Below are 24,453 nucleotides of genomic sequence, written 5' to 3'. Positions count from 1 at the left end.
CCATCCCTTCATGCTTAGCTTCCAGTGCTTTCATCGGGACGAGAGAAGAGAGAATGCAATTGCAGCATGTGACAAACCTTTGTAACTCACTCGCACTGAGCAGATTCTTAAAATTTTTGCGGCGTTGAATTAATGAGGCAATAAGCTGTTCTATTGAATCCATTGAATTCATTCCATGGTTACTTGATAGTGTTTCAGGGCCCCTTTAAACATCATTGTATTTTAGTTTGATCATTACTTGTCGCATTGCATGGTTCTCCTGTGTGCTTGAGTATGGGTTTTGATTTAATGCTCTGGTGCTATCAGTGAATGGCTCACTGTGCAGAAATGAAGTAGGGCTCGGTCAAAGAGGCCTACTTTTAAGCTTTTTTGCCAGTGCACGGGGATGATGTTAATAACTAGTAACTGCATGGGGCTATAGACATGCTTTTTTTTTTGTCAATAGAATGGCCTTTTTGCCACTTATTGTAAAAGCCCCCCCCCCCCTTTTTTTTTCTTTCAGAGCGTTTCTTGGAGTTCGTAAGGAACCAAGAAGAGTGTCGTAAGCGCTGGCATTCTGCTGCTGCAGAGAACGCAGAGTTGAAGAAAATTGTTGCATCCCAGAATGCAACAATCGTTGAGCTTGAAAGAAAGCTTATGAATACCAAGTAAACTTTACTTCACTGTGTTCCCTACTTGATATGACAAAGGTCGAACTGTGCATTGAGCATGCACTGTAATTTAGCTATTTATATTCAAATTGTTAGTTATAGGGCTTGCTTATTCCTACTTTGCTATAAGCTATTGTTTTATGTGCTGCAATTGACAATCTGAGCTGTTATTCAACAGGGTTGAAAACTGGTGGAGTTGTTGATTAATCATCATAGTGTATAGGCACAGTTTGCACTTCATGAGTAGCAAATGTCGAGGTTCTTGTGCTTTTGTTTTTGTGAAGTGCGCTACTTCACCTGTGTAGTAGATGTTAGCGGGATTTTGCATGCTGGAAGTCCCACATCATCTGCTGTGCACATAAAACATGTTTGCATTAAGTGCTCACGTGTTTCCATAGTGTGGGTTCATTGGTTATACTTGCAGACATTTCTTGGCAATACAGCGAAAGCTAGAGAGCCAAATCGTGCATATCCTACCTTTAATGAATGTAGTAGCACAATTGTACCCTTATTTCCTGCGTGAAATATGAAAAATACTGCCTTCATTTTTTGCATGTAGCTCTCTAAAACAGGACACAGCTCACACCAGTAAGATTTACGTATTTGTTTTAATTTATACATTGTCACTTTGCGTTTTTGCATGCGTGAGAAAGTCGCTCCCTTTACGTGTACCTCAAACGCCAAGCGGCGTTTGCATAAATATAAAACACTGATCGCATGCAGCCACCACTTTTCACAGTGGTGCGCAACGCATACCATACCGGGCTACTTAGCGTTGTAGTTCATGGGGAGAAGCTTTGCTCCTCTAGCTTGTCAAGAAATGTTGTCTGCGAGTAAAGTGTCCTGTTGCTGAGCATCATGTTAGGTTTATTCACGGCTTTTTGTGTTTATATGCTCACTTACTTGAACTTCACTGTACATTAAAAAATGCTATGCACTTAGAATTAGTTTGCTTTCTAATACCGTATCCCGCTGCCATTCTTATGCACCAATATCCACATATTTATCATTCAAGGATCTTTGAAACGATTTTTTTTTGCTAAGACCATTACTGGAGCAAATCGTTAGCACCGTGATTCAGTCACCACACCTTTTATGACGAGAGCTACGAATAATAAATAGGTACCTTCTCCTCCCCTCAGTCTTTCACCCTCAACATTTTCTTCGAGTACTTGGGGCTAAGCTCAGCCTTCAAAAGGCTGTGCGTCACGACATGACGCAAGAGAATGCTTACATGATGTCAAGTCATTCAATGCCAGTGTCTGGTCATTCAGTGCCAGACCCACCAGTGCAGTAGCCACTGGTGGGTCACGTGCTGGGCTGCTGGCTCGACTGATCGCAGTTAGCATCCTCTAACCGCAAAACCGCTGACATCTAGGAACATTGTCATTGTGGCCATCACATTACCTTAAAGATGTGCCTAAATTAGCATTAAACAATACTCATGATACTCATCTTATCAATCCTAAAAAAACATTTGCACAATTAAGAACGTTCAGATATTGCGTTGTGTTTACTTTGAATACTTTTGTGAAAGCAAGATCGGATATTTATGCAATTTAGTGTGCAGGAAAAAAAAGCGTTTCCAAGTTTGTTTACTAGATGGGAGTTGCCACCATATTGCACCCGAGGATGCATCGACACGCTGACAACGTTCACTGTGTTTAGAAAGTCCTGAAGTCTAGTTATAAATTGCGACTGTATTCACTTTATTTATTTTAACCAAACCAAATTATAAGGAGTTTTAAAGATTACCAACGTTTGTTCGCAGTTGTATAAAAAAAATAGCCTGTGATGCACATTGCACATCTAATCAGATCAGCCGCCTGCGTGATATCGTACTTGTAAATGTTGTGTACTGAAAGTGGGTAGTTGAAAACCTGTTTGGCTGAGCTGCTGTAATATGTAGTAATTTGTAGCTTTGAAGCATTACAATTGTTATAGTGCGAGAGAAAAACGACGATGAAGGGACAAGAGAAGACGAGCGCAATCATTGTAATAAATCGCCCATTTATGCAGAAAGTTTAAATCTGTCTCTAAATGATCCTTAGGACTTGCTCTACGGGCCCAATGTGGTTGTACGCAATCGTCGAAAGCGTTTCAGAGTCCCAGGGTTCGTAGCGGTCCCTGAAAACCCTTGAATTTTGAAATGGAATTTTAAAGGCCTTGAAAACCCTTTAATTCGTTTTAGGTCTCTAAAAGTCCTTGAGTTTCATCAATCGAAGTTCCTTTAGCTATAGTTTAGTGGATTTTTTTTTGCATGCCTGGCAACCATGTTTTATCAAGCGAACAAACCATCCAATCCAATCCGTTTCTCTAGCCATAGTGCAGTGTTGTAGTACAGTGTACTGTTCTAGTACACTGTAGTTGTGGTAGCGCTTGCCTGCTTACAGCAGCAACGGAGCTAAGTCTGGCTTTTTTGTGAAGAATGTGCAAGTGTGCGCGGATATCTGCAGTCGCGCCGTTTGTGGTAGAATTATGCCGCACAAGTGCATATTCCAGCTATCTTGGTCTTGCATTAGTGCTTATAGGGAGCAGATTGCACCAGATACATTAAACTCTCATCAGGCAAAGTCTTCCCATGTAGGAGGAACTGCGACGTGTCATCGCTAGGGGAGTCTCCTCTTAGAAGTCACATGAGGAGTACGGAACACATTGAAAACACAAAAGCGACTACAGTTCTTGGTAACTTGAGTGCGTCATGGTGGCAACCATACAAATAAAATAAAGTACAAATTTTTATGCTTTAAAAAGTGGTGTCATTTTTTGCAGTTCCAAGTGTTATTTTAGATCCTTGAAAAGTATATGTTAGGTTTTTTTAAAGTCCTTGAAAACACTCGAATTTTGTTTCACTTAAGCGCTATGAACTGTACAACATACTGGACATAAAATGCATCCTTCTGTAGAAATGTTTGCTTACCACCCATAGGCACAATATGAACTTAAGTGCAACTTTAATTGAAATTGCCACCTAAGTCGCCAATCTATGGAGCAGTATACAAACCATCTGAAATTGTGATGGTGTGCTTAGTGAAGAAAGTGCATTTCACTGCAAGTTACATGAGAGTTAATCCAAATAAAAGATGTTGACATTGCAGTGGTGTTTCCATTTGGACGAGTTCATTGGGAAAGTAATGATCTTATCATAGGAACAGGGCTTGAAAGAGTAGTAGGTAGGATTTTCAAGTTGGGATGTTGCTGCCATCTTGTTTTCATTGCTAGGAAGAGAATTCAGTAGAAGCCTTTATCACTTGTGCAGAGGAAAATACTGTCACTCAGTACCTCCATCAATGGGGCAAGCGCAATTCGTAAAGGCTTATACAAAGGTATTTACGTTAAGGGCTCAATGTTAGGTGTTCAAGGTACAGCACTTACAGTTTCAGCTGCTGGCTTCCTGCATCTTCTTTGGCATGCAGTCTTTTTTTAATTCTTTGTAATAATATGGATAAACTATGTTATAAGACAGGCACATTATTGTTTTGGACTAGACAGCAATTGATACTGCTTAAAATATGCAGCACTCTTTAGAGTGCGAGAAATGTACAGAAATGTTGTCATTCCGTGCATGAACAAAACCTTGCACTAAAGGTATACAATATGAAAAGCAGAGCGCTACTCTGTGCCTTGTTTCAATATCACAATACCGAAATACGAACATGCTTTTCGGATGACGCTGCTGTGGTTTAACAAATGTAAATTTAACCGTTTTTCCCACTCTGTAGGTTTCACATTAAAGCAGCAGTGTCATTGCATGAAGGAAAGTGTACATTTAAGGGCTTTTCTTTGTTAGACACTCTATTAATAAGATCTAACAGAAAATTGTGCCAAGGAAAGTATAGAGGATGTTATTAGAGGTAGTTGTAATGTAAATGTGAACAAAGAAAAGTGGGCTAGAAGATAACTTGCAATGGGCAGGGATCCAACCTGCAATCTTCGAATAACGCGTCCAGTGAACTCCCAACTGAGCTACCACACCAGCTATTCCCCCGTCCACTTTATGGGGTATATATGTGCATTAAACATGGGAGTGTCAGTCAGCTTCTTAAGTAGCCACGGAGGCGAGTGTGGAACACACTGTAGCAAAAGGCAGAGAGACATGTGGGATCTTGTTACTTTATTCTAGAAGTTCATAGCGGAGCAGCAACGGCTGCCTGCTTCCTATTCACCAGGACTCATTCCGTCTAGCACGCGCCTCGAGCTCCGAGCACGAGAGGTGCAGCGCTGTTACTAAGAAGTAATTTGTCACTTTCTCCTACTCTATCTTCATTGCACTTAACTCCACTCCATTCCCGTGGCCCAATAGTCGTTAAAATTCTTGCTAAGCATTGTTTCCTCCACAGTTGAACTGCCAGATAACAAGGAATTTATAAACTTCGCCCCACAGTCAACGACGAGTAGCTATCGCAACCAAAGTTTGAGGCCTTACTATGCTCGACTAACATGTTCAAGTTCAGTTTTTTTCCCCTGTTCTATCGAAGACTGGAATTCATCATCTGGTTCTGTTCGTTCATGCCCTTCGCAGGGTTTTGTAGCCGAAATCTATAACATATATATGTGAAATGCACTGATCTGTTAGCACATAGTATTTGTTCTTTTTTTCTGTGTCCTAATATTTTTTCATTAATGTTCACACAACGTTATTATGTTACCTGTTCGCATTGTTCTCATTGTTTTAGTTATATTTCTGTGTATCCTTGTATACCCACTCCTGCCATGACCACTCGGGTAACACCGGCGCACGTGGTGATCAACCAGCCTCATCAGCCGCCGGTATTCCATGGCGACTTGTACGAAGACGTCAATGATTGGCTGGACCTCTTTGAACGAGTGGGAAGTTTGAATGGTTGGGATGAGAGAGAGAAGCTTCGCCGTATATACTTTGCTTTGGAGGACTTTGCAAAGACGTGGTTTGAAAACCATGAGACCACTTTGTGTACCTGGGATGAATTTCGTCGACAAGCGCTGGCTATTTATCACTGCACCGATCGCAATTAAAAGGCACAGGTTGCTCTTGAAACCAGAAACCAGCTCACCATCGAAAGTGTCGAGATGTACATCAAAGACATGATCCGCCCATTCAAGCGTGCGGATTCCAATATGGCTGAAGATAAGAAGCTGCGTCATCTTATGCGTGGGGTGAAGCAAGAGCTATTCGCTCTTCTTGTTCGCAACTCACCACGAACAGTTGCGGAGTTTCATTGCGAAGCGGCAGCCATCAAGAAGATGCTACAACAGTGGGCCCGGCAGTACGATCGCGACGTTAACTGTGGCCCTGCCATTGTCTTCGCTGGAGGCCTGCAGAATGACATGGAAGCCGTGCGAAAACTCATCAGATCGGTGATCAGGGAAGAGCTCAGAAAGTTGCAAGCACCTCATACTACAGCGGCACTGTCTGTCTGCGTAGGCGAGACGAACTGAGGCAGGTCATATGGGAGCCGGAGCGTTAGCCACAGCCGATCCGACGCACCCCTACGTATTCGGAGGTACTTAGGCAACCCGCAGCACACAGCAATGCAGCAGTGGCTATGGCGGCTCCTTACCCAGTCCGCAGCGCTCCTCATTTACCGGAACCGACGGCTACCTACCTGCCACCAGCGCGTAGCGTAGCTCGCTACATGGATCAAAGGGCCCGAAAAAGCGACATCTGGCGTGACCATGAGCGCAGGCCTTTGTGTTTCTATTGCGGAGAAGCAGGTCACCTGTAGACATTCCGCTTTTACCGACAGGCTGGATTAAGGGGCTTTCCATTATACGCACCATGCCCTCGAAACGGTGAACGGCCAGCAGAGATTGAACAATACCTCTCCACATGCTAAAGTCTAGTCACTCTGCGCCAACGTCAGACAATATCACCATTGCCCATGTGTTACCAATCACCTAATCCACGTGGCTCTTCCAGGCGGCCTGGGCATCATTCTCCAAGCCCACACCAGGAAAACTGAATCAAGCGACCTGTGGAGGTGAGGCTGCTGATAACGACAGTTATGAAGATCCTCCATCACGGTTTCAGGGTGACGATGCCATATTTGCAGCAGATGGGTATGAGCTGAATGCCTTAGTCAACACCGGCGCTGATTATTCAATAATGAGTCAGAAAATGGCAAAGGAGCTGAAGAAAGGTTGTGATGAAATGGAATGGGTTGCAGATACGCCCGGCAGGTGGTCACCCTATTACGCCCCTTGGTAGATGCACGGCCAGGCTCGAAATATGAGGCTTTACTTACTTTGCTGACTTCATTGTACTGCTGCAATGTTCAAGGGAGCTCATATTGGGAATGGATTTTCTGCAAGCCAACGGCGCTATAATTAACTTGCGTAGATCGAGTGTCTCATTCTTGGCCAAACAAGCCATGCCTGCCGAAGCAGCCGAAGAGCCAGGCCTTACTGCTCTGCACGTTGTTGATGACGACGTAACAGTGCCGCCACGCTGCAGTATAATGAATGGTGCTTGTAGAGAATGAGGCATTCCACGACCGCGAAGGTATAGCGGATGGCAACATAAGCCTGTTTTTGAGCAAGGAAGTTATCGTCGCTAGGGACCTTGTTCGTTTAGCCAATGGTCGTGCAGACGTCCTACTAACGAATTTTGAAAACTAATTTCAACACGTCGCCCAAGGTACGGCTATCCAGGAGTTCTGCATGACGACCGAACTGTAAAGCTTAACGACTACATTAAACGCTCCACGAGTCACTTGCAACATCGGCACGCCAGTTATTGTTAACAATAACCTCCCGGAAAGTCAAAAGAAACTTTTATACGCACTGATAAAAGAGTTTGCTGACTGCTTCTCCATTTCATCGAGGGTGCGACGTACATCGGTTGCGAAGCACAGGATCATAACAGAAAAGTCTACGAGACCAATTTGCCAGCATCCATATCGGGTGTCACAAAAGGAGAGAAAAATCATAAAAGAGCAAGTAGGAAAGACGCTATCCGATGACGTCATCCAACTTTCCAACAGCCCATGGGCATCTCCCATAGTGCTGGTTAACAAGAAAGATAATACGCTTCGATCGCGAACTAAACAGCGCGTAACTAAACAGGATGTGTACCCTCTGCTGCATATCGATGATACACTCGATCGCCTGCGGTGCGCTAAATTTTTCTCCTCCCTAGATCTCAAGAGCGGATATTGGCAAACAGAGGTGGATGAACGGAACCGTGAAAAGATGGCATTCGTAACCCGAAACGGCCTTTACGAATTTAAAGCGCTTCCATTTGGCCTGTGTACCGCGCCAGCGATGTTGCAGAGAATGATGCACACTGTTCTTGCAGGATTAAAGTGGCAGTCATGCTTAGTGTATTTGGATGACGTCATCGTATTTTCTGCAACATTTGACCAACATTTAGAATGACTGCGCATGATACTGGAAGCCATTCGCTTGGCAGGCTTGACAATTGAACCGGAAAAATGTCACTTCGACTTTGAAGAGCTGCGATTTCCTAGGGCATGTCATCAGTTCCGATGGCGTTCACCCAGATCCCGAAAAGACAGCGGCTGTCGTGCATTTCCCGGACGTCCACTGATAAAAAGTGAGTACGCCACTTTTTGGGTTTATGTGCGTACTATAGGAGACTTGTGTAAAACTTTTGGAACATTGCCGAACCTCTTACATATCTAACAAGAGACGACATGCCCTTTATGTGGGAAAGCGAACAACAGAAAGCCTTTGAGGAGCTAAGGAAACCTCTGCAAGCTTCTCCGATTCTCACCCATTTTGATGAGACAGCCGACACTGAAGTTCATACCGATGCTAGTAATGTCGGCCTCGGCGCCATCCTAGTTCAGTGGCACAACGGCCAAGAGAAAGTGTTAGCCTATGCCAGCCGGAAACTCTCAAAAGCTGAGGCAGGCCCCCCGGCAGGGGCAAACACCCCTTTGGCCCCGGCTTCACGTAGACGCACCCTGGGCTGACCCACCCAGGGGAAATCTGCAGTCGCCTTTTCCTATCTCTCTCTCCCTACATCTTCGTCTTTATCTCTTACTATTTATCTGTCCTGTCTTCTACTCTCTTCCGTTTACTTCCAAACTTCCTGGCGGCTAGGGTTAACCCTGTGAAAATAGCCTACCTTGGTCTAGGCGCATTGGGTTATAGTGGCGTTGTACGGCTGGCGTCTGCAGGTTTCAGCATCCGCAAACTTGTAGCGTCCCCTCGTTGGGCTCCGTAGTGGGTGGCCGCCAACGCTGCTGAACAAAAATAAGACAGGCATGCATAGAGCATTCCCCCTACTGTCTGATCGTACCGGCTTAAAGCGGGCACGCACCGATGATATAAATTTTTTCAACCAGCCAAAAGAAACATATCCTCACTTTCATGTTATCCACTGTGAAAAAACTGAAAAGCAAGCTAGGACCGTCTCTCCTTTCCTAGTTTCTACATGTCTTACCGAAACTCTTGGCACAGGATACAAGGTAACCAAAATGGCTAGTGGAGACCTCCTCGAAATCCGTGACAAAGAACAATTTGAAAAGCTAGACCGTCTTTCAGATTTCGGTGGCATACCAATAACCATAACACCACATAGATCAATGAACACAACTCGCGGAGTGGTATCTGACATGGACTTACTTGACTTGACTGAGACTGAACTTTTGGAAGGGTGGAAAAGCCAAAATGTCACTAATGTACAGAGAATCATCATCAGAAGAGATAATAAGGAAACACCGACAAAACACTTAATACTCACGTTTGCATCCACTAAACTACCGGAATCTGTTCAAACAGGGTACACGAAGACATCTATCAGGCCGTACAAACCAAACCCTCGTCGTTGCTTCCAATGCCAGAGGTATGGCCATGGCTCTAAAACCTGTCGTGGTCGCCAGACTTGTGCACAATGTGGAGTCCTAGGCCACGTGTCTGAGAACTGCAAACAACCGCCACGCTGTGTAAACTGCGAAGGAAACCAGGCCACATATTCACGCTCCTGCACATACTGGAAAAAAGAAAAAGAAATAATTACGTTGAAGGTGAAGGAGAACATTACATTTAAGGAAGCACGGCGAAGAGTCGCTCCATTCTATGGACCTACATACGCTGATGCGGCGCGTCAGGGGGCACCGCCGCACCAGCCCTCGCCACTCCTTCGGCCCGCGCATACCGAGCTGGTGGTTGTGGCACCTGCCCCCAAGGCGGCTGTAGCCCAGGCTACACCGCCTACTCACAAACAGAGACCGGAGACTCCAGAGTCCTCGGGTCTCAAGGCCTCACCTCACCAGGCGAGGCCTGAAATTCGAACTAACAGCCCGCACGTGCGGGCATCCAGTGCCTCCGAGGACGCAATGGATACGTCGGTACCCTTGGTGCCGAAAGAGCGGCGTGGCTCCTTGGAGCGCGCCAAGAAAACAAAAAAGCAGATAACAGGGCCTGGTGACGGCCCTGTTAAGTGAACTCAAACTCCCTGTCTAAACAGCCACTCGCTTTTCGTACACACAGCACTATTTTACATTCACCATGAACACTCAAATTATACAATGGAACGTCAGGGGCCTTCTCAGAAACCTTGACGACATCCAAGAACTCTTACACGAACACTCACCAAAAGTGCTGCGTGTACAAGAAACACACCTTAATTCAAAACACACAAATTTTCTTCGTAAATACGTTATTTTCCGAAAGGACCGTGTTGATGCCATGACATCATTCGGAGGTGTTGCCATCATAGTGAATCAAGGAATTGCATGCACACACTTACAACTCCAAACATCCCTTGAAGCAGTGGCTGTTCGAGCAGTTCTTTTTGATAAACTGATCACAATCTGCACTATTTACATTCCTCCTAGCTATCAGCTGCAAAAACGTGATTTACACTCTCTAATTGATGAACTTCCGGAGCCTTATGTTCTCCTTGGATACTTTTTTGTTCTCCTTGGACCCCATAGCGCATAGCAGGCTATGGGGTGACTCTCGGTATGACGCGCGAGGTCGACTGATCGAACAGTTCCTTCTCTCGTCGAGCGCGTGTCGCCTAAGTCGAAAAGAAACAACCTATTATAATCTCGCTAATAACACCTACTCCTCCATAGACCTAAGCATAGCATCTCCATCTCTTGTGCCTCTACTCCAGTGGAAAGTCGTCAGTAATCTGTACGGAAGTGACCACTTCCCCGTAGCTTTGAGCACAACTACAGTAACTGAGTGCCCACCACTTGTTCCCAAGTGGCTCATAAATAGAGCCGACTGGGAACAGTTTTATACCATCGCTCGTCTAGGTTGGAATGACATATGTACTTTGAACATTGATGTTGCTGTCAACTACTTCACAGCATTTTTGATTGATGCTGCAACAAAATGCATCCCACAAATAAATGGACACCCTGGAAAACGGCATGTGCCATGGTGGAACTCTGAATGCCGAAACGCGCGCAAACAGCAAAACAGAGCTTGGAGGCTGCTTCGGAACTCACCGACAGCCGAAAATCTTGACACCTTCTAGAAAATAGTCTCAAGGCAGGAGAACGCGTCGGCAGGCCAGAAGAGAAAGCTGGCAGAAGTTTTTGTCAGGGATCAATTCATACACTCTGGAGGCTAAAGTCTGGAACATGGTCGGTAGGATAGCAGGAAAACAAGTACACACACTTCCACTCGTAAACACTCAGGGTGATACCTTGGAAGATCAGGCAAACTTCCTCGGTGCACACTTCGAACAGGTGTCCAGCTCATCCCACTATACTGACACTTTCCAAAAATACAGAACAAGAATAGAAAAGCGGAAACTCGAACACAAATGCACTAGATACGAGGCATATAACCAAGCTTTCAGTCTAGCTGAGCTGCGAACGTCTCTAAACTCCTGCAGTACTTCTGCCCCAGGTTCTGACCGTGTGGTGTATGAAATGTTAAAAAACCTACCAATCGAAACACAAAAAACCTTACTTTGTTTGTACAATGCTATCTGGTTTTCTGGCACTATCCCTACCTCCTGGAAAGAGGCTATTATTATTCCCATTTTGAAAGAGGGCAAGGACCCTTCTTTACCTTCGAGTTATAGGCCTATTGCACTTACAAGCTGCTTGTGCAAAGTCTTCGAAAAAATGATAAACTGCCGACTTGTACATATCCTTGAAACGAACAATTTGCTCGACCTATTTCAGTGCGGGTTTCGAGAAAGTAGATCCAGCACAGACCACCTTGTTCGTATCGAGGCACAGATCAAGGACGCCTTCGTCCATAAACAATATTTTCTCTCTGTATTCCTCGATATCGAAAAGGCTTATGATACAACATGGCGTTTTGGAATTCTAAGAGACCTGTCCCACCTTGGCGTGCGCGGAAGAATGTTTCACATAATCGAAAATTACCTGTCAAATCGGACATTCCGTGTCCGAGTGGGCACGGTTCTTTCCCATTTATTTGTCCAGGAAACAGGCGTGCCACAAGGTGGTGTACTTAGCTGCACACTTTTTCTCATCAAAATGAATTCCTTGCGCTTTTCCATTCTTCGCAATATGTTTTATTCTACATAAGTCGATGACGTCCAGCTTGGCTTTAGATCTTGCAATCTGGCAATGTGTGAGCGGCAGGTTCAGTTAGGTTTAAACAAGGTCTCCAAATGGACAGAGGAAAAGGGATTCCGACTGAACCCACAAAAAAGCACGTGTCTTGTTCTCCCGAAAGAGAGGCATGCACTCAGAACCCGACATTGAACTGAACAGTCAACGTCTGTCTGTTAATACGGAGCATAAATTTTTAGGATTAATCTTGGACAACAAGTTGACCTTCGTACCGCACATCAAGTATCTAAAAACAAAATGTTTTAAAGCCATGAATGTTTTAAAAGTGTTGTCACGTACTAGGTGGGGTAGTGACAGGCAATGTCTCATGAACCTATATAGTAGCCTCATTCGCACCCGCTTATATTATGGGGCCGTTGTTTATCAGTCTGCGACTCAAAGTGCTTTGAAGATGCTGGGCCCCGTGCACCATTTGGGCATCCGTCTTTCTACGGGTGCTTTTCGCACCAGCCCCGTAGAAAGGCTTTATGTTGAGTCAAATGAGTGGTCGCTTCATCTGCAGAGAACTTACATGTCCTTTGTTTATTTCCTTAAGGTGAAAGCAGACAAGAAGCACCCCTCATACTCTACTATTAATAATTTGTCGAGCTCAATTCTGTTTCAAAACAGGCCTTCGATGAGGCAGCCCTTCTCAGTTCGCCTGAAGAGTCTAGCTGAGGAAACTGGAGTCTCACTTGAACACAGTTTAATGGCTCCTGTAGCATACCCGCCACCGTGGCAATGGCAGACTATAGACTGCGATGTGTCTTTTCTAGAAGTTGCAAAACATGCGCCTATTGCCCATATCCGAACATACTTCCTGGAACTTCAACACAAATACACACGTCCTGAGTTCTTTACAGATGCCTCCAAGTCTAACTCCTCTGTGTCCTACGCTGTTTGTCGGCCCATCCTTTTCGAATGCTGGGCCTCTACATCCAGGCACAAGTATCTTCACAGCGGAAGCTTATGCGATACTTGTGGCGGCTAAACACATCAAGCAATTACAAATACAAAAAGCAGTAATTTATACGGACTCCCTCAGTGTGGTAACGGCTCTGCACACTCTTAAAAAACACAAAAACCCAGTCCTTGTCTCACTTTACTCCATTTTGTGCACACTGTTGGGACTCCGGGTCCTGCCGGTCTCGTTTTCGGTAGCTGGCCCCGTCGGAGCTCGTGTCATCCTTCTCCTGTCGTCCCGTTGTTGAACTTCGGGCTCACTCCGTCCAGTGGTCGCTTTCGGGGTTATCGGCATCCCACCGCTGCCACCAGTTGTTGGGACTCCGGGTCCTGCCGGTCTCGTTTTCGGTAGCTGGCCCCGTCGCAGGATCCATCGTCCAACAATTCAGCGAGAAAGAAGCGCCCGAACAAACGACAGAGATTTATTTACATGTGGAGAAGTGATCAACTGATCCAAAGAGAGAAGAGTGAGAGTGATACAAAACGTCTTCGGCATTTTATAGCGCCGCGTTGTTGACACTGGGCGCACTGTCCGCATCGTCAGCCAATACGGTGGCTCCGGAACCTCGGCCACGAGAGAGGGGGAAACACACCTCACAACACATGGAGTGGCACAACCTAACACGATGTCCATATATGGTCACGGCGCCCTAAATAATGCCCAAACATGGTCACGAACGCACAGCAGATTCCGGAGTTGTCCCGGCGAGAGGGGGAGCCTGAATGGGGAGGTGGGGGTAGACGACACAGTCGGTCAAGAACCGGTTCTCCCCCAAACTCCTCTTGCTTGGTTCCCTAGGGCCGGTCGTAACAACACTCTACACACTCAAACAACATGTTGTAGTGTGCTGGGTGCCAGGGCACCATGAGATTCAAGGCAACGTGAGGGCGGATCAGCTCGCTGCATCCGTCCACAAAAGCACTGCCCCTACACCCATATCAATCCCGGCCCTTGATCTTAAGCCGTCTCTCAAACGAAACCTCAGGGTATACTGGCAGAGCAAGTGGGATACACACACACAAAACAAACTACACGTTATTAAGCCACACCTTGGTCATTGGCTGCCCGTATCGAAATCGCATCATACAGAGGTAATACTAACGAGACTCAGGATAGGACACACATACGCGACATACACTTATCTTTTGTCTGCTGACGACCCACCATTGTGTGACAGATGTGGTGAAGCATTAACAGTCCTTCACATGTTAATCCAGTGCAAACACTTAGAAACTCTAAGAAAACAACATTTTCCATTACCCTACCGACAACATATACCTTTACACACTGCAATGTTCGTCGGTAGGGAACCGCTTTTTAGTCATAAATCATTGTTAGCGTTTTTAAAAGAAATTCATAGTTTTCATATCATATACCCGGGCATTCTGTAGCACGACCTCTCCAGAGAGGTTTTTGCTACGGTGGCTACACAAGAAAGCACTTGCCTCACGGCCCTTGGACGCAAGGGTATGAACGAGTGTGGCACTTGTGCTAATGCTATACATATCCACCATCGTCTTTTATTATCACCAACTTTTGTCATCTATTCACACCACACACACCTTTCACGGCATGGTCATGATTTTATTACTTGTATGTTCTTACCCGCCTTACCGCGAGGAATTTTATGGCCCTTATACAGCCGCTTATCACAATCATTGTCCATATTTTTAGTAAGATGAACTGGCGCTCTTTGGCCGTGAAATGGCCCTTGCGCCACAAAACATCAAACATCATCATCATCATCATTGAAAGCTGAGGCGAATTAATCTGCAACAGAAAAAGAAAGTCTCGCCGTCATCTGGGCAATAAGTAAATTTTGACTTTACCTCTATGGCAGACCATTCAAAGCAGTCGGCAATCACCATTCTCTCTGCTGGCTGGCAAACTTGAAGGATCCGTCAGGCTGACTAGCAAGATGGATCCTTAGGCTGCAAGAATATAATACAGTCGAGCCCGCTTATAACGAACCTGAGCCTGATGCGTCATTCGTTTGCTGTATCCTGAAGTTCATAGTAAATGAAACTCAGCTTTTAAAAGTTGCGAGTGATAACACAAACTTTTTTTGCCCAAAAAAGTCCGTGATGCACGTGCTTCGAAGAGCCGAAGCGATAAGGGCGGTCTCGAGTTCATTTCAAACGGCAGCGTGCTTTTCGCCGAGGCCCGTGGCATAAGCCACCTGAGGCACTAGCTCCAAGGTTTCGTCATTCTCGCAATCCGATTCTTCCAAATCGCTCTTGCCGCGTACTTAGTTCACAATGCCCTAATCTGTGCACGGTTCCGCAGTGTCGGCATCATTGTCGGCCGTAATTAAACTATCGAAACTGATGTCCCACCCGCTCTGCCAGGCCGTAGTCGACGATGCGCTGCCACAAATCGCCGCCGGAGTGGTCCTGTTCGGAATAATCAGGCTTGGCATCGGGTCCAATGTCGACGAAGTCGGCCTCGCGAAAACAGTTTGGCGCGCATGTAGCCGTCAACGCCGCCCACGAAATATTCACCATCTCCAAAGCTGAATACCGGGACGCCCGAAACGGCAAGTTGGCTGCCAGGTGGTCAACAGCTATGAGCAAGCACTTCACAACGCGGCACCTAACGCGCGGATTACGCCCTAAGCCAAGCGGTCACACTTTCGACGTTTTGTTGAGCGGCAGGAAAAAGCGTGCAAGGCCTCCCGTCCGCCATCCTGACCACACACACACACACACACACCGAGAGCAAGCAAGAAGCGCACGTGCAACATGCATGCCAGAACGCTTGGTACAGCTCTGGGCTCGTTTCTAGACGGAAATTGAAACTAATTCTAGCCAGCATGGCTGGCCTCGCTGGCGTCATGGAGCAGTGAAGACGAGCCAAGGGGTTGTAATCAAGAGAGGAGAGCATATTAGCGAGAGAAGAGGGGAAAGGAGTTGCGATAGAGAGGGGATGATGCGGCGGGAGGGCGTCCTTGAAAACGAAAACACACGGGAAGGAGGCAGGTTGTGTAGCCTGCTTAAAAGGTTTGCGGAACGTGCAACTTGCACGTAGAAAAACTTGTAAGAGTGCCTGCACACGCAGAAGTCAAAGCACGGCCGCCTGGGTCGGCGCGCGGCGGTGTTCAAAGAATTGGCGGCCTTGTTCAAAAAATTGTTTTGGTGTGCCGGCGGGTTGCGTGGCTTCACCAACTTTGATAGTTAGCGATTCGTTCCGTGCAAATTAACAGCCGTTTTCGCACTTGCGCACGCGTGCGGAGGGCATACTGAGCAGACTGCGAAGTGAGCGAGAACAAGTCCTAAACACGAAACGAGTCTCAAATTATCAGAGTCGGTGGGGTATCGTACGCGCGCACACTAAACGCAGACAATCGGATACAGTCGGTGGCCGATGATGTTGGGAAACGGTCTGGTCACTCCAGGCCGGCGACGCCAATGACAGTACCAGCGATCAAAAACAGGGTAGATGCAGTCGGTGGCCGACGATGTTGGCAAATGGTCTGGTCACTTCAGGTTGGCGACGCCAACGACAGTACCAGCGATCAAGAACAGGGTAGATGGCCGACCAGTCTTCGAAAGATCGGTGGCAGTGTGAAAACACGGGCCTTGTCTGGTGATGCGGGGTGTTCAGAGTAGCGGGTGGACAAAGGACGGAGGGGTGCGTAACAAAAAGTGGTCGGGGAGAGCGGCAACTAGAGGGGCACGGATGCAGGGTCGGCGTTTAACATAAGCAATGTATGGGCACCTCGCCGATGCCTCATTGGTGGTCGAAAGTGGTTTCCAGGGAAGTTGGCAGAGCGCCGACTCTGTTCGCTGTAACCGATCAGCGGCGCTCGGAGACGTTCGTTGTAAGTGCGATTTTGTGCCATTGAACCAATGTATATTTTCACGGTCACGTGGATATTGTTCATTTTAAGCGAAAGTTTGTTTTAAGTGGGGCCGTTATATGTGGGCTCGACTGTATTCTACAAATCTGCAGAAAACAGTGGTCTACAAATCCAGCAGAAAACACACCGATGCCGACTGCCTGTCGCGCGCACCTGTTGATGCAAGTGGGTCAGCGGAAGAAGACTTGGCGTTCTTAGGCATTGGCAACATATCAGAAATTGCTCAACAACGAGATGACTGCTTATACAACGGCTGCAAGGACTCATTATTCGAATCCCGCGAATTTTTTCCCGAGGACTGCCTTCATTCTTCCTTTAAGGAAATGTCCTTTACAAGACTTTGAGCCCAATGGCAAAAAGTTTATACTAGTTGTACCCACGTTTATGCAAGAAGAAATTTTGCACACATGTGGCGATGAACCGACATCGGGGCATCTGGGTGTGAGCCGTACGTTCGGCAGAATTCGGATGAGATACTACTGTCCTAAGTTGCTATCATCAGTGTAGCACTACATAAAAACTTTCCGAGCATGTCAAAGACGAAAAACTCCATCCATAAAACCAGCAGGCCTACTCCGGCCAATAGACCCGCCGAATGCTCTATTCCAACAAGTCGGGGTGCACCTCCTAGGACCATTCCCATCCTCATCTACAGGAAAGAAATGGATAGTTGTCGCCACAGACGATCTTACCCGTTACGCTGAGACTAACTCTTTGTACAGTATGACAGCTCTCGAAGTTGTGAAGTTCTTCAACAACATAGTGCTCAGACATGGTGCTTTGCCTGTAGTTGTTACAGATCGTGAAAAAGCCTTTACTGCAGAGTTAATGCAATGTCTGATGAAATTGACACACACCGATCACAGAAATACTATGGCATACCACCCTTAAATGGCTTTACGGAATGCCTCAACAGAACTCTGACTGACATGCCTTCAATCTATGTCAATGTCAAGCATAAATTCTGGGATGAAATATTGCCTTACATTTGCATATAATACCGCCACCCAAGAAACACGAGTGGTGCCATTTGACCTTTTATTCATCCAAACAGTAACAACACCACTGGATGCCATGTTACCACTAAATGAAGAAAGCAGAATTCCACCTGACCTAGAGGATTTCTTGCAAAGAGTTGAGGAAGCACGACAGATGGCAAGATACTGAATACGCTGCCAACACCGCATCGATTCTAGCCGGCACAACTAGCGCCGTAGTGAATAACATTATTAGCCAGGAGACAAAGTATGGATATGGACCCCTGTGCGTCGCCGTGGACTCTCTGAAAAGCTTCTTTGCCGATACTTTGGCCCTTACGAGGTACTGCATTGTATAAGCATTGTCACCTACGAAGTTAAACCTGCTGGACATACGGGCCCAAGATGCCACAATGTCACCGAGGTGGTGCATGTTGTCCACATGAAGCCCTACTATGACAGATGATCGCAAGACGAAGGCCATCATGCAAGCATTCTTTCAGTGTCTAGCGCATCGAGACGATGCGTTCGAGGAGGGGGGCAATGCCGTGATATATTGGCCACATTCAAATTAAGTGCCTTTCACTGAGCCGCACAGAGACCGAGGTTGCACGAGCACCTGGCCAGCCCGCATGCGTCACGCACTCTGGCTTCTGGTGAAGAAAAGAAAAAAAAAGTTCTCGGAAATTTCTGTGTGGTTCGACGCACTCGCAGTTTTCTCACAGTTGCCTTAACTTGTGGCCACAAGTTTGCCCTAATAAAAAAGTTGGTTTTACAAGCCTTTGTGCTTCAGTATCGCGACAATATAGTCATCTACAGACATTTTTGACAATGAAGCCTCCACGATTGGGGACGAATAGCGGGTGTGCCGATGTTCGTCGTCATGACTGACTCCAGGGCGTGCAGCGGTGTAGCTGTTGTGGAGCCTGATATGTCCGAGGAGTCGTGGGCCATAGAGGTTAGAGAAGTCAGGTGGATAGCAAGCGTACCTGAAGGACCATCTGTCGAGGATTTCGAAAAAACGCACCTCGTAACGGACTGGTCGTTGGCAGCACGAATGTTTTGAACCTCGTCGGGTCTATATTCAGGCGTGGGAATTGCTGCTCTAGTGGCTGGACAAGAGGGGGAGGGAGACGTTGCCAGCGAAGTTAGATCGAAGTCAATGGGGGGATTCAGGTCAGTTGGTACCGCGCGCTGCAATGCAGGGGAAACCTGGAAGTTGTATGTTCCCGGAAGTGGCTGGTAGGTGTGCCCGTAGGAGGCAAGCACAGTAGAGCATAGATCATCGTAGGGCTTGAGCTTGATGTGGCAGCAAGATTACGCAGTTTTACCGGGAGGGTGTCGAGAAGAATGACATGGCGTGCATTGTTGGCTGTGCCGCGATGCCATTCAGTGCGAGAGTTGCGTTCAGCTGCATGAACCATCCTCGCGGGTAGGCCAGGTGGAAAGGTTTCCCTGGTGGGCGGAGTCGCGGAAGCATGGTAGTGAGATGCTCGGTGAAGGGCATGCTCTTTAGGTTGCCACTTTATTCTATAAAGTCAAAGCAAAGCAGCCATAGCTGGCTGCTTTCTATCCACCAGGTGCGAAGACTCGATTTGTTTAGCACGCACCTTGAGCTCTGAGCACGAGCACCGCGAGAGGCGCAGCGCTGTGACTAAGAAGTGATGATGAAAATGAAGGTGCTACAACTGTTTATGCCTGTTTGCCATCGCGTACCACATGAACTTTATTGCAAGCTGGCAGCTGAGCAATAATCTCTCGTATACTACCTGAAGGAACTACGTCTGCCAAAATGAAACCCTCGCTATGAATGAAGGAAATACGTTATGAATGAAGGAAGTAAGTGCGTGGGCTCATTTTATTTTTTTGTTGGACATAATATTAATGAGATCTAACAGACAGTCATGTCAAGGGAAGTATAGGGGGCATTATTAGAAGTAATTTCAATGTACTTCTGTAGAAAGAAATGTGGACGAAAAAATAACTTGCTGTGATCAGGGACCAAATTTGCAACCGTTTAATAAAGTGTCGGATGCTCTGCCAACTGAGCTACCACAGTGGCTATCCCATGCCTACTGCGTTTATACTCGTGGCCTCCATTTAAAACAGTAGTGCAGTAAAACGGCTGCTGTTGAGGCATCGTCTGTATTTTATAGTGTTATCAGGATTCATATGGTATAATGCTTTGTCGTTCACCTGAATATATCTACGCTAAGCTGTTAAGATTAGCAGAAGTGATCTTCTGTCACTTTTTTTTTCACCATAGACAAATCTTGCAAAAGGAAATTCACCGAAGAGAAAAATGTGAAGAAGAGAAAGAAAGCAAGGTAAGGCATAATATTAAAATTCTATTCTATGAGTGTTTGTTCAAAAACGTCTTTGTTACTTTTTCAGCTCCGACAGATAGAGCTCATTAGAGAGTTCATTATGAACGACACAGAACTACGGGATGAGACTATAGAAAAACTTCCATTTCTAAGACCTACTCCTGAAGACAAACACGATTACTCAGACAGGTCTGTATCAAGCATTTGTAGCTTGCTGTATTATCATTTGTTCTATTCCTTCTTATATGGGTAGGTGGATTTTAAAATGCAAAGCATTTTTTTGTGTACTGTTGACACTTTTTGTGTCTGTTTAGCCACCTACGTTTGGCTGCTCTCATGATCATTCTCAACTTGGGGTAAACCGAAATTAGTGTTCGAGGGTAAGATGTTTTGCCAAATATGTCTTGCTGGTCATGGTGTGAATAATGTAACAATCCCATTGCGTATGTCGTAAAACCCTCTTCACCAGACATATATGGCACATACCCGTATACCATGGGCAGGTATGTGCCACAAATGATTGACAGTTTATATCTACCCAGGATTGGGCAGCATTGACATGAGGAATGCAAAGAATATGTATTATAGTCCCAGCAGGAATCGAACCCAAGCATTCTGCGCAAAAACCAAGTATTTTACCACAGAGCCATGCAAGGTCTCGGAACTGCGTTTCAAATCGACCCTGATATTTGTGAAACATCAATTATGGTTGCAGTGTTGGCTATGCAATTTTATAAACAGATGTACTCTTATGATACAGCAGTCACGTCAGATTAGTGTCAATGGTAGTTAGGTTCCATGTACTACAGTTGATTTTTGTAGCCGTGTCCAGGGCTACCATCCTGGCGAGCCCAAGTGTTGCAAACCAGCTTACTGCTTCTAGTGTTAATAGCCATGTTGGTGTTTGTAGAACTGGTTATATAAAACATGCAATTGTTCTACATAGTACGTCTATGTTTAAAACATTTGTACATGTCTTTAATGTCGTTTCGTAACATTATGTCAATTAAAAAATTAGAACAGTCACCTTCCATCCGCATGCTTCGTATAATATCGATTTGTATGGTACAAGGGATCTGCCAAGTTTTTTTATTCATTATGTGCAATTAAAATTTTTTTCAATGGGTGTTTCATTTAGCAGGCATTTTCAATAAAATTATTCTCTCTCTCATTATGTGAAAGTTCCAAATGCATCGCATTGCTGTTGTTGTTTTACGTAAACAAATTAATGTGCCTGGTTATGCCACGTGTTTTACACTGCTGCACAAATGCGCATTCAGTATTGTGATGTTTAAGACATTTAAATAACTTGCAGTTGTGTCATTTCTGCAAACAGCTTCTTGGTCTTAGCTTATTGCTACTTTCCACACTATGAAATAAAACTACAATCCTACTAAAACTGTCGGCCAGTTGCAATTAATTGCAGCGGAAATAAGTTGGTTCGAATGAATCAGTTGGTAGTATGTGCTTGTACTTGTTCCCTCGTCTTTGTCCTTGTCTCGTGTTGCACCACTTTACTGCAGGTAAATATTGGAGCATATACATTGGCAGCGTGCACGCACGACTCTCGGGCAGTCAAGATTAACCTGTAGCATCCGAACAACAAAAGTTTGTTGTAGCACTATGGGGCCTCGTAGGGCAGATTTAGCTTGGGAAAGATAATAAAGCTTCACGAAAACACTTCCACTTGATGAACACCTTTTGCATGTGTAAAAATAGGATGCTGCATTTTGCACAGACAAGTTCACTGCCTGGTTTGTGATGTATGTAGGCTGGGCACCATCGATGAGTCTATCGGGTCAGCCCTTTCGCCTTCTGGTGACGACTTGGACATCAGCGATAGTAGGCCTCGCAGGAGCTCACGTTTCAAAGGTCGAGGGAAACGTCGATCTAGTGCAGAGCAAATTTCGGACAGTGGATCGCCAATCAAGAAAAAAACCAAGGTTGGTCACTTCATATGTTTGTTCTAATTTTAACGTGATAGCGTTAAAGAGCTCGTTTCGCAGAAATTCCGGCATCTGTGTCGGCGTTGGCGGTTGGGAGCAAAAAATTATCACCTCATGCGTGACCGAAAAATCGTAAACGCTCCAAATAAATAAATGATAAAAAAAGCCTGGAGCAGAGTGGGGACCGAAGAAGGATTGTTAGGGTACGAGTGGGGATCGAACCCAGGTCGTTTGCGTGGCAAGCAGATGTTCTGCCACGCGGCCACGCCTCTGCTTGTGAAAACAGTGAAAAGAACTTCCTCTGTTTGGAAATGCAGTGATAGTAGCTTTCATGCTTCACAAACACGCGCATCCTCTATATATGCTTCACAATGCAACATGAAATATTATGGTAATAATGATGGTCAAGCGTCCATGCAGACAGGCATCGGACTATGTAATCATAATGGCTCCGTGTTTGAAAGCTGGTACACCACTACAAAAGGCACACACACTACAACGCCTATTACCTCAAGGCCACATAGTGGGTGCATAGCAAGTTTTTGATGTCGCTATCGCATTCAACTCCTAAAAGCGAAGCTTTAGGTTCCCTTAATGTTTGTTTTTTTGTCGGCAGATGCACACTTGTACTTATCAGAATTTAATCTGCATCCCGTTTCCAGGTGCTTAGAAAAATGCAATATCCTGTACACCTGAGCACTTCTTAACAATTGTAAACTATCCAATTAAACGCTCAGCATGGCTGTCAGCAGTACACTGCAGTGTCAACGCCACATACCACCCACATGCTGCACAACCAAGGAAGTATGTAACAGCTACCAAGGCTGGCAGGTGTGCACAGCAGCTTAGCCTAGTTGGGGTCAGAGAGATGCAGGCCGCATGCAATGCCCCCTAGATGGCAGGCCTGTGCACTCTGTTTCATCACGTAGAGATACTTGGACCACAATTTCAATAGCCAAGCTCAACATGATGAAAGTGGTGGGGTCAAAATTTCTGTCGTCACAATTTCTGTCCAGAATGCGTGATGTCATAAAGCTGTAGGTTAACCCACAGTTTTCTTGAAACCCCGAGCATTTATAGGGAGCCAAGTTCCTTAAGTACTCACAATGTCCGCAATCTGTGCTGCGTCGTCCACAGTTGTGCGGCGCACCATGTGAAAAACAACCACACTGCTCAGCTCGGTGGCGGCGCATTGCGACCAGGAGTTGCTGATAAAGGCGCGTGCTCCCTGCAGCCTGGCCACCACGATGGAAAACAGTGCAAACAAGGTGTTGCTCACAGCGATAAGGCGGAAACGTTGCGACTTCAACCGCAACCTACCATCTCGAGAAGCGGGGTTGCGACAACGAAAGATGCGAGGGCTCAGAAATGTGGCTCACAGAGTTTCCAACGGCCACGCCAACTTTATCCGGAGGCGAAAGGGATGAAAGCCGCTGCGCAGCAGCTACCTGCACGACCAGTCGGCCTGGGGGCAAACGCTCATGACCAGTCCCTGTGCCGCCGTGCAAGAGAGAAACAACCTCACGGAGTTTGTAGGGTACAAGAGTCTTTTTATATAGTTTCTCATTTCGTCCATGGAGCTTCGCTCTATCAGCATTCGCTTCATGGATATGCAGTGAATTTTTTTTTCAGTGTTGTGCGAATAACAATGTTTTCAGTGTGAAGTGCATTAGAATATTAAAGTGAGTGCGAATCAAATTGAGTATTTCTAGAATATGTTTTTTATACTTCAAATCGACATTGCAGGGAGAAAATTTTCAGAGGATTTCTAAGCATACGCTTGTGAGATAGCAACTTGAAAGCGTTTCTTTTGGTTAGATTGATCAAGTGCTGGCAGGGTGGTGTTGCATTGTTGTCTTATGAAGAAAGAGGCAACGCAGAGGCCGAATTCTGTTTATGTACCTGATTGGGTGCAACTGAAGTGTTGCTAAGAACACTCTACACATGAAACACATGTAGGTGCTATTTCCTCTTTCAACTGCTGTGGACGCCGGAGTGATGTGGTGGACAAGGGTGTGTTCGCTTCGAGTCGGGAGTTCCAAATCTGCCTTGCAGATTTTAAGGGGGGATGAGGGTCTTAAAAAAACGTTTTTTATTATCCTACTGTCATGAAAATTGCCATGCCTGCGTGTCATTGACTAGAGATTTCAAATCTGCAAATAGATTTGAAATATCTCGTTTAGAAAAAAAAAGTAATGACAGCTTTCTGCATTATAATTAGGTATTTTCTTAAGG

General features: G+C 45.8%; 1 protein-coding gene across 5 annotated transcripts in view; it reads left to right on the top strand.

Moving 5' to 3' along the window:
• Positions 1 to 24,453, top strand: part of LOC119161482 (rac GTPase-activating protein 1) — a 109,259-nt gene that overhangs the window by 5,394 nt on the left and 79,412 nt on the right. For 3 of the 5 annotated variants that reach the window (XM_037413980.2, XM_075879200.1, XM_037413979.2), the window contains exons 3-7: positions 503 to 647; positions 20,212 to 20,272; positions 20,340 to 20,461; positions 22,044 to 22,215; positions 23,453 to 23,755. In XM_037413980.2, coding sequence (XP_037269877.2) covers positions 503 to 647; positions 20,212 to 20,272; positions 20,340 to 20,461; positions 22,044 to 22,215; positions 23,453 to 23,755 — 803 coding nt within the window. Of the gene's footprint in view, positions 1 to 502; positions 648 to 20,211; positions 20,273 to 20,339; positions 20,462 to 22,043; positions 22,216 to 23,355; positions 23,756 to 24,453 lie in introns of all 5 variants that reach the window. The other 2 variants (XM_075879201.1, XM_037413981.2) reach the window with 2 other exon arrangements.

Source organism: Rhipicephalus microplus, chromosome X (assembly GCF_043290135.1).
Source record: "Rhipicephalus microplus isolate Deutch F79 chromosome X, USDA_Rmic, whole genome shotgun sequence".
NCBI classification, from domain to species: Eukaryota; Metazoa; Arthropoda; class Arachnida; order Ixodida; family Ixodidae; genus Rhipicephalus; species Rhipicephalus microplus.
Note: the sequence above shows the minus strand (reverse complement) of the source record. Positions and strands in the feature narration are given on the sequence as shown.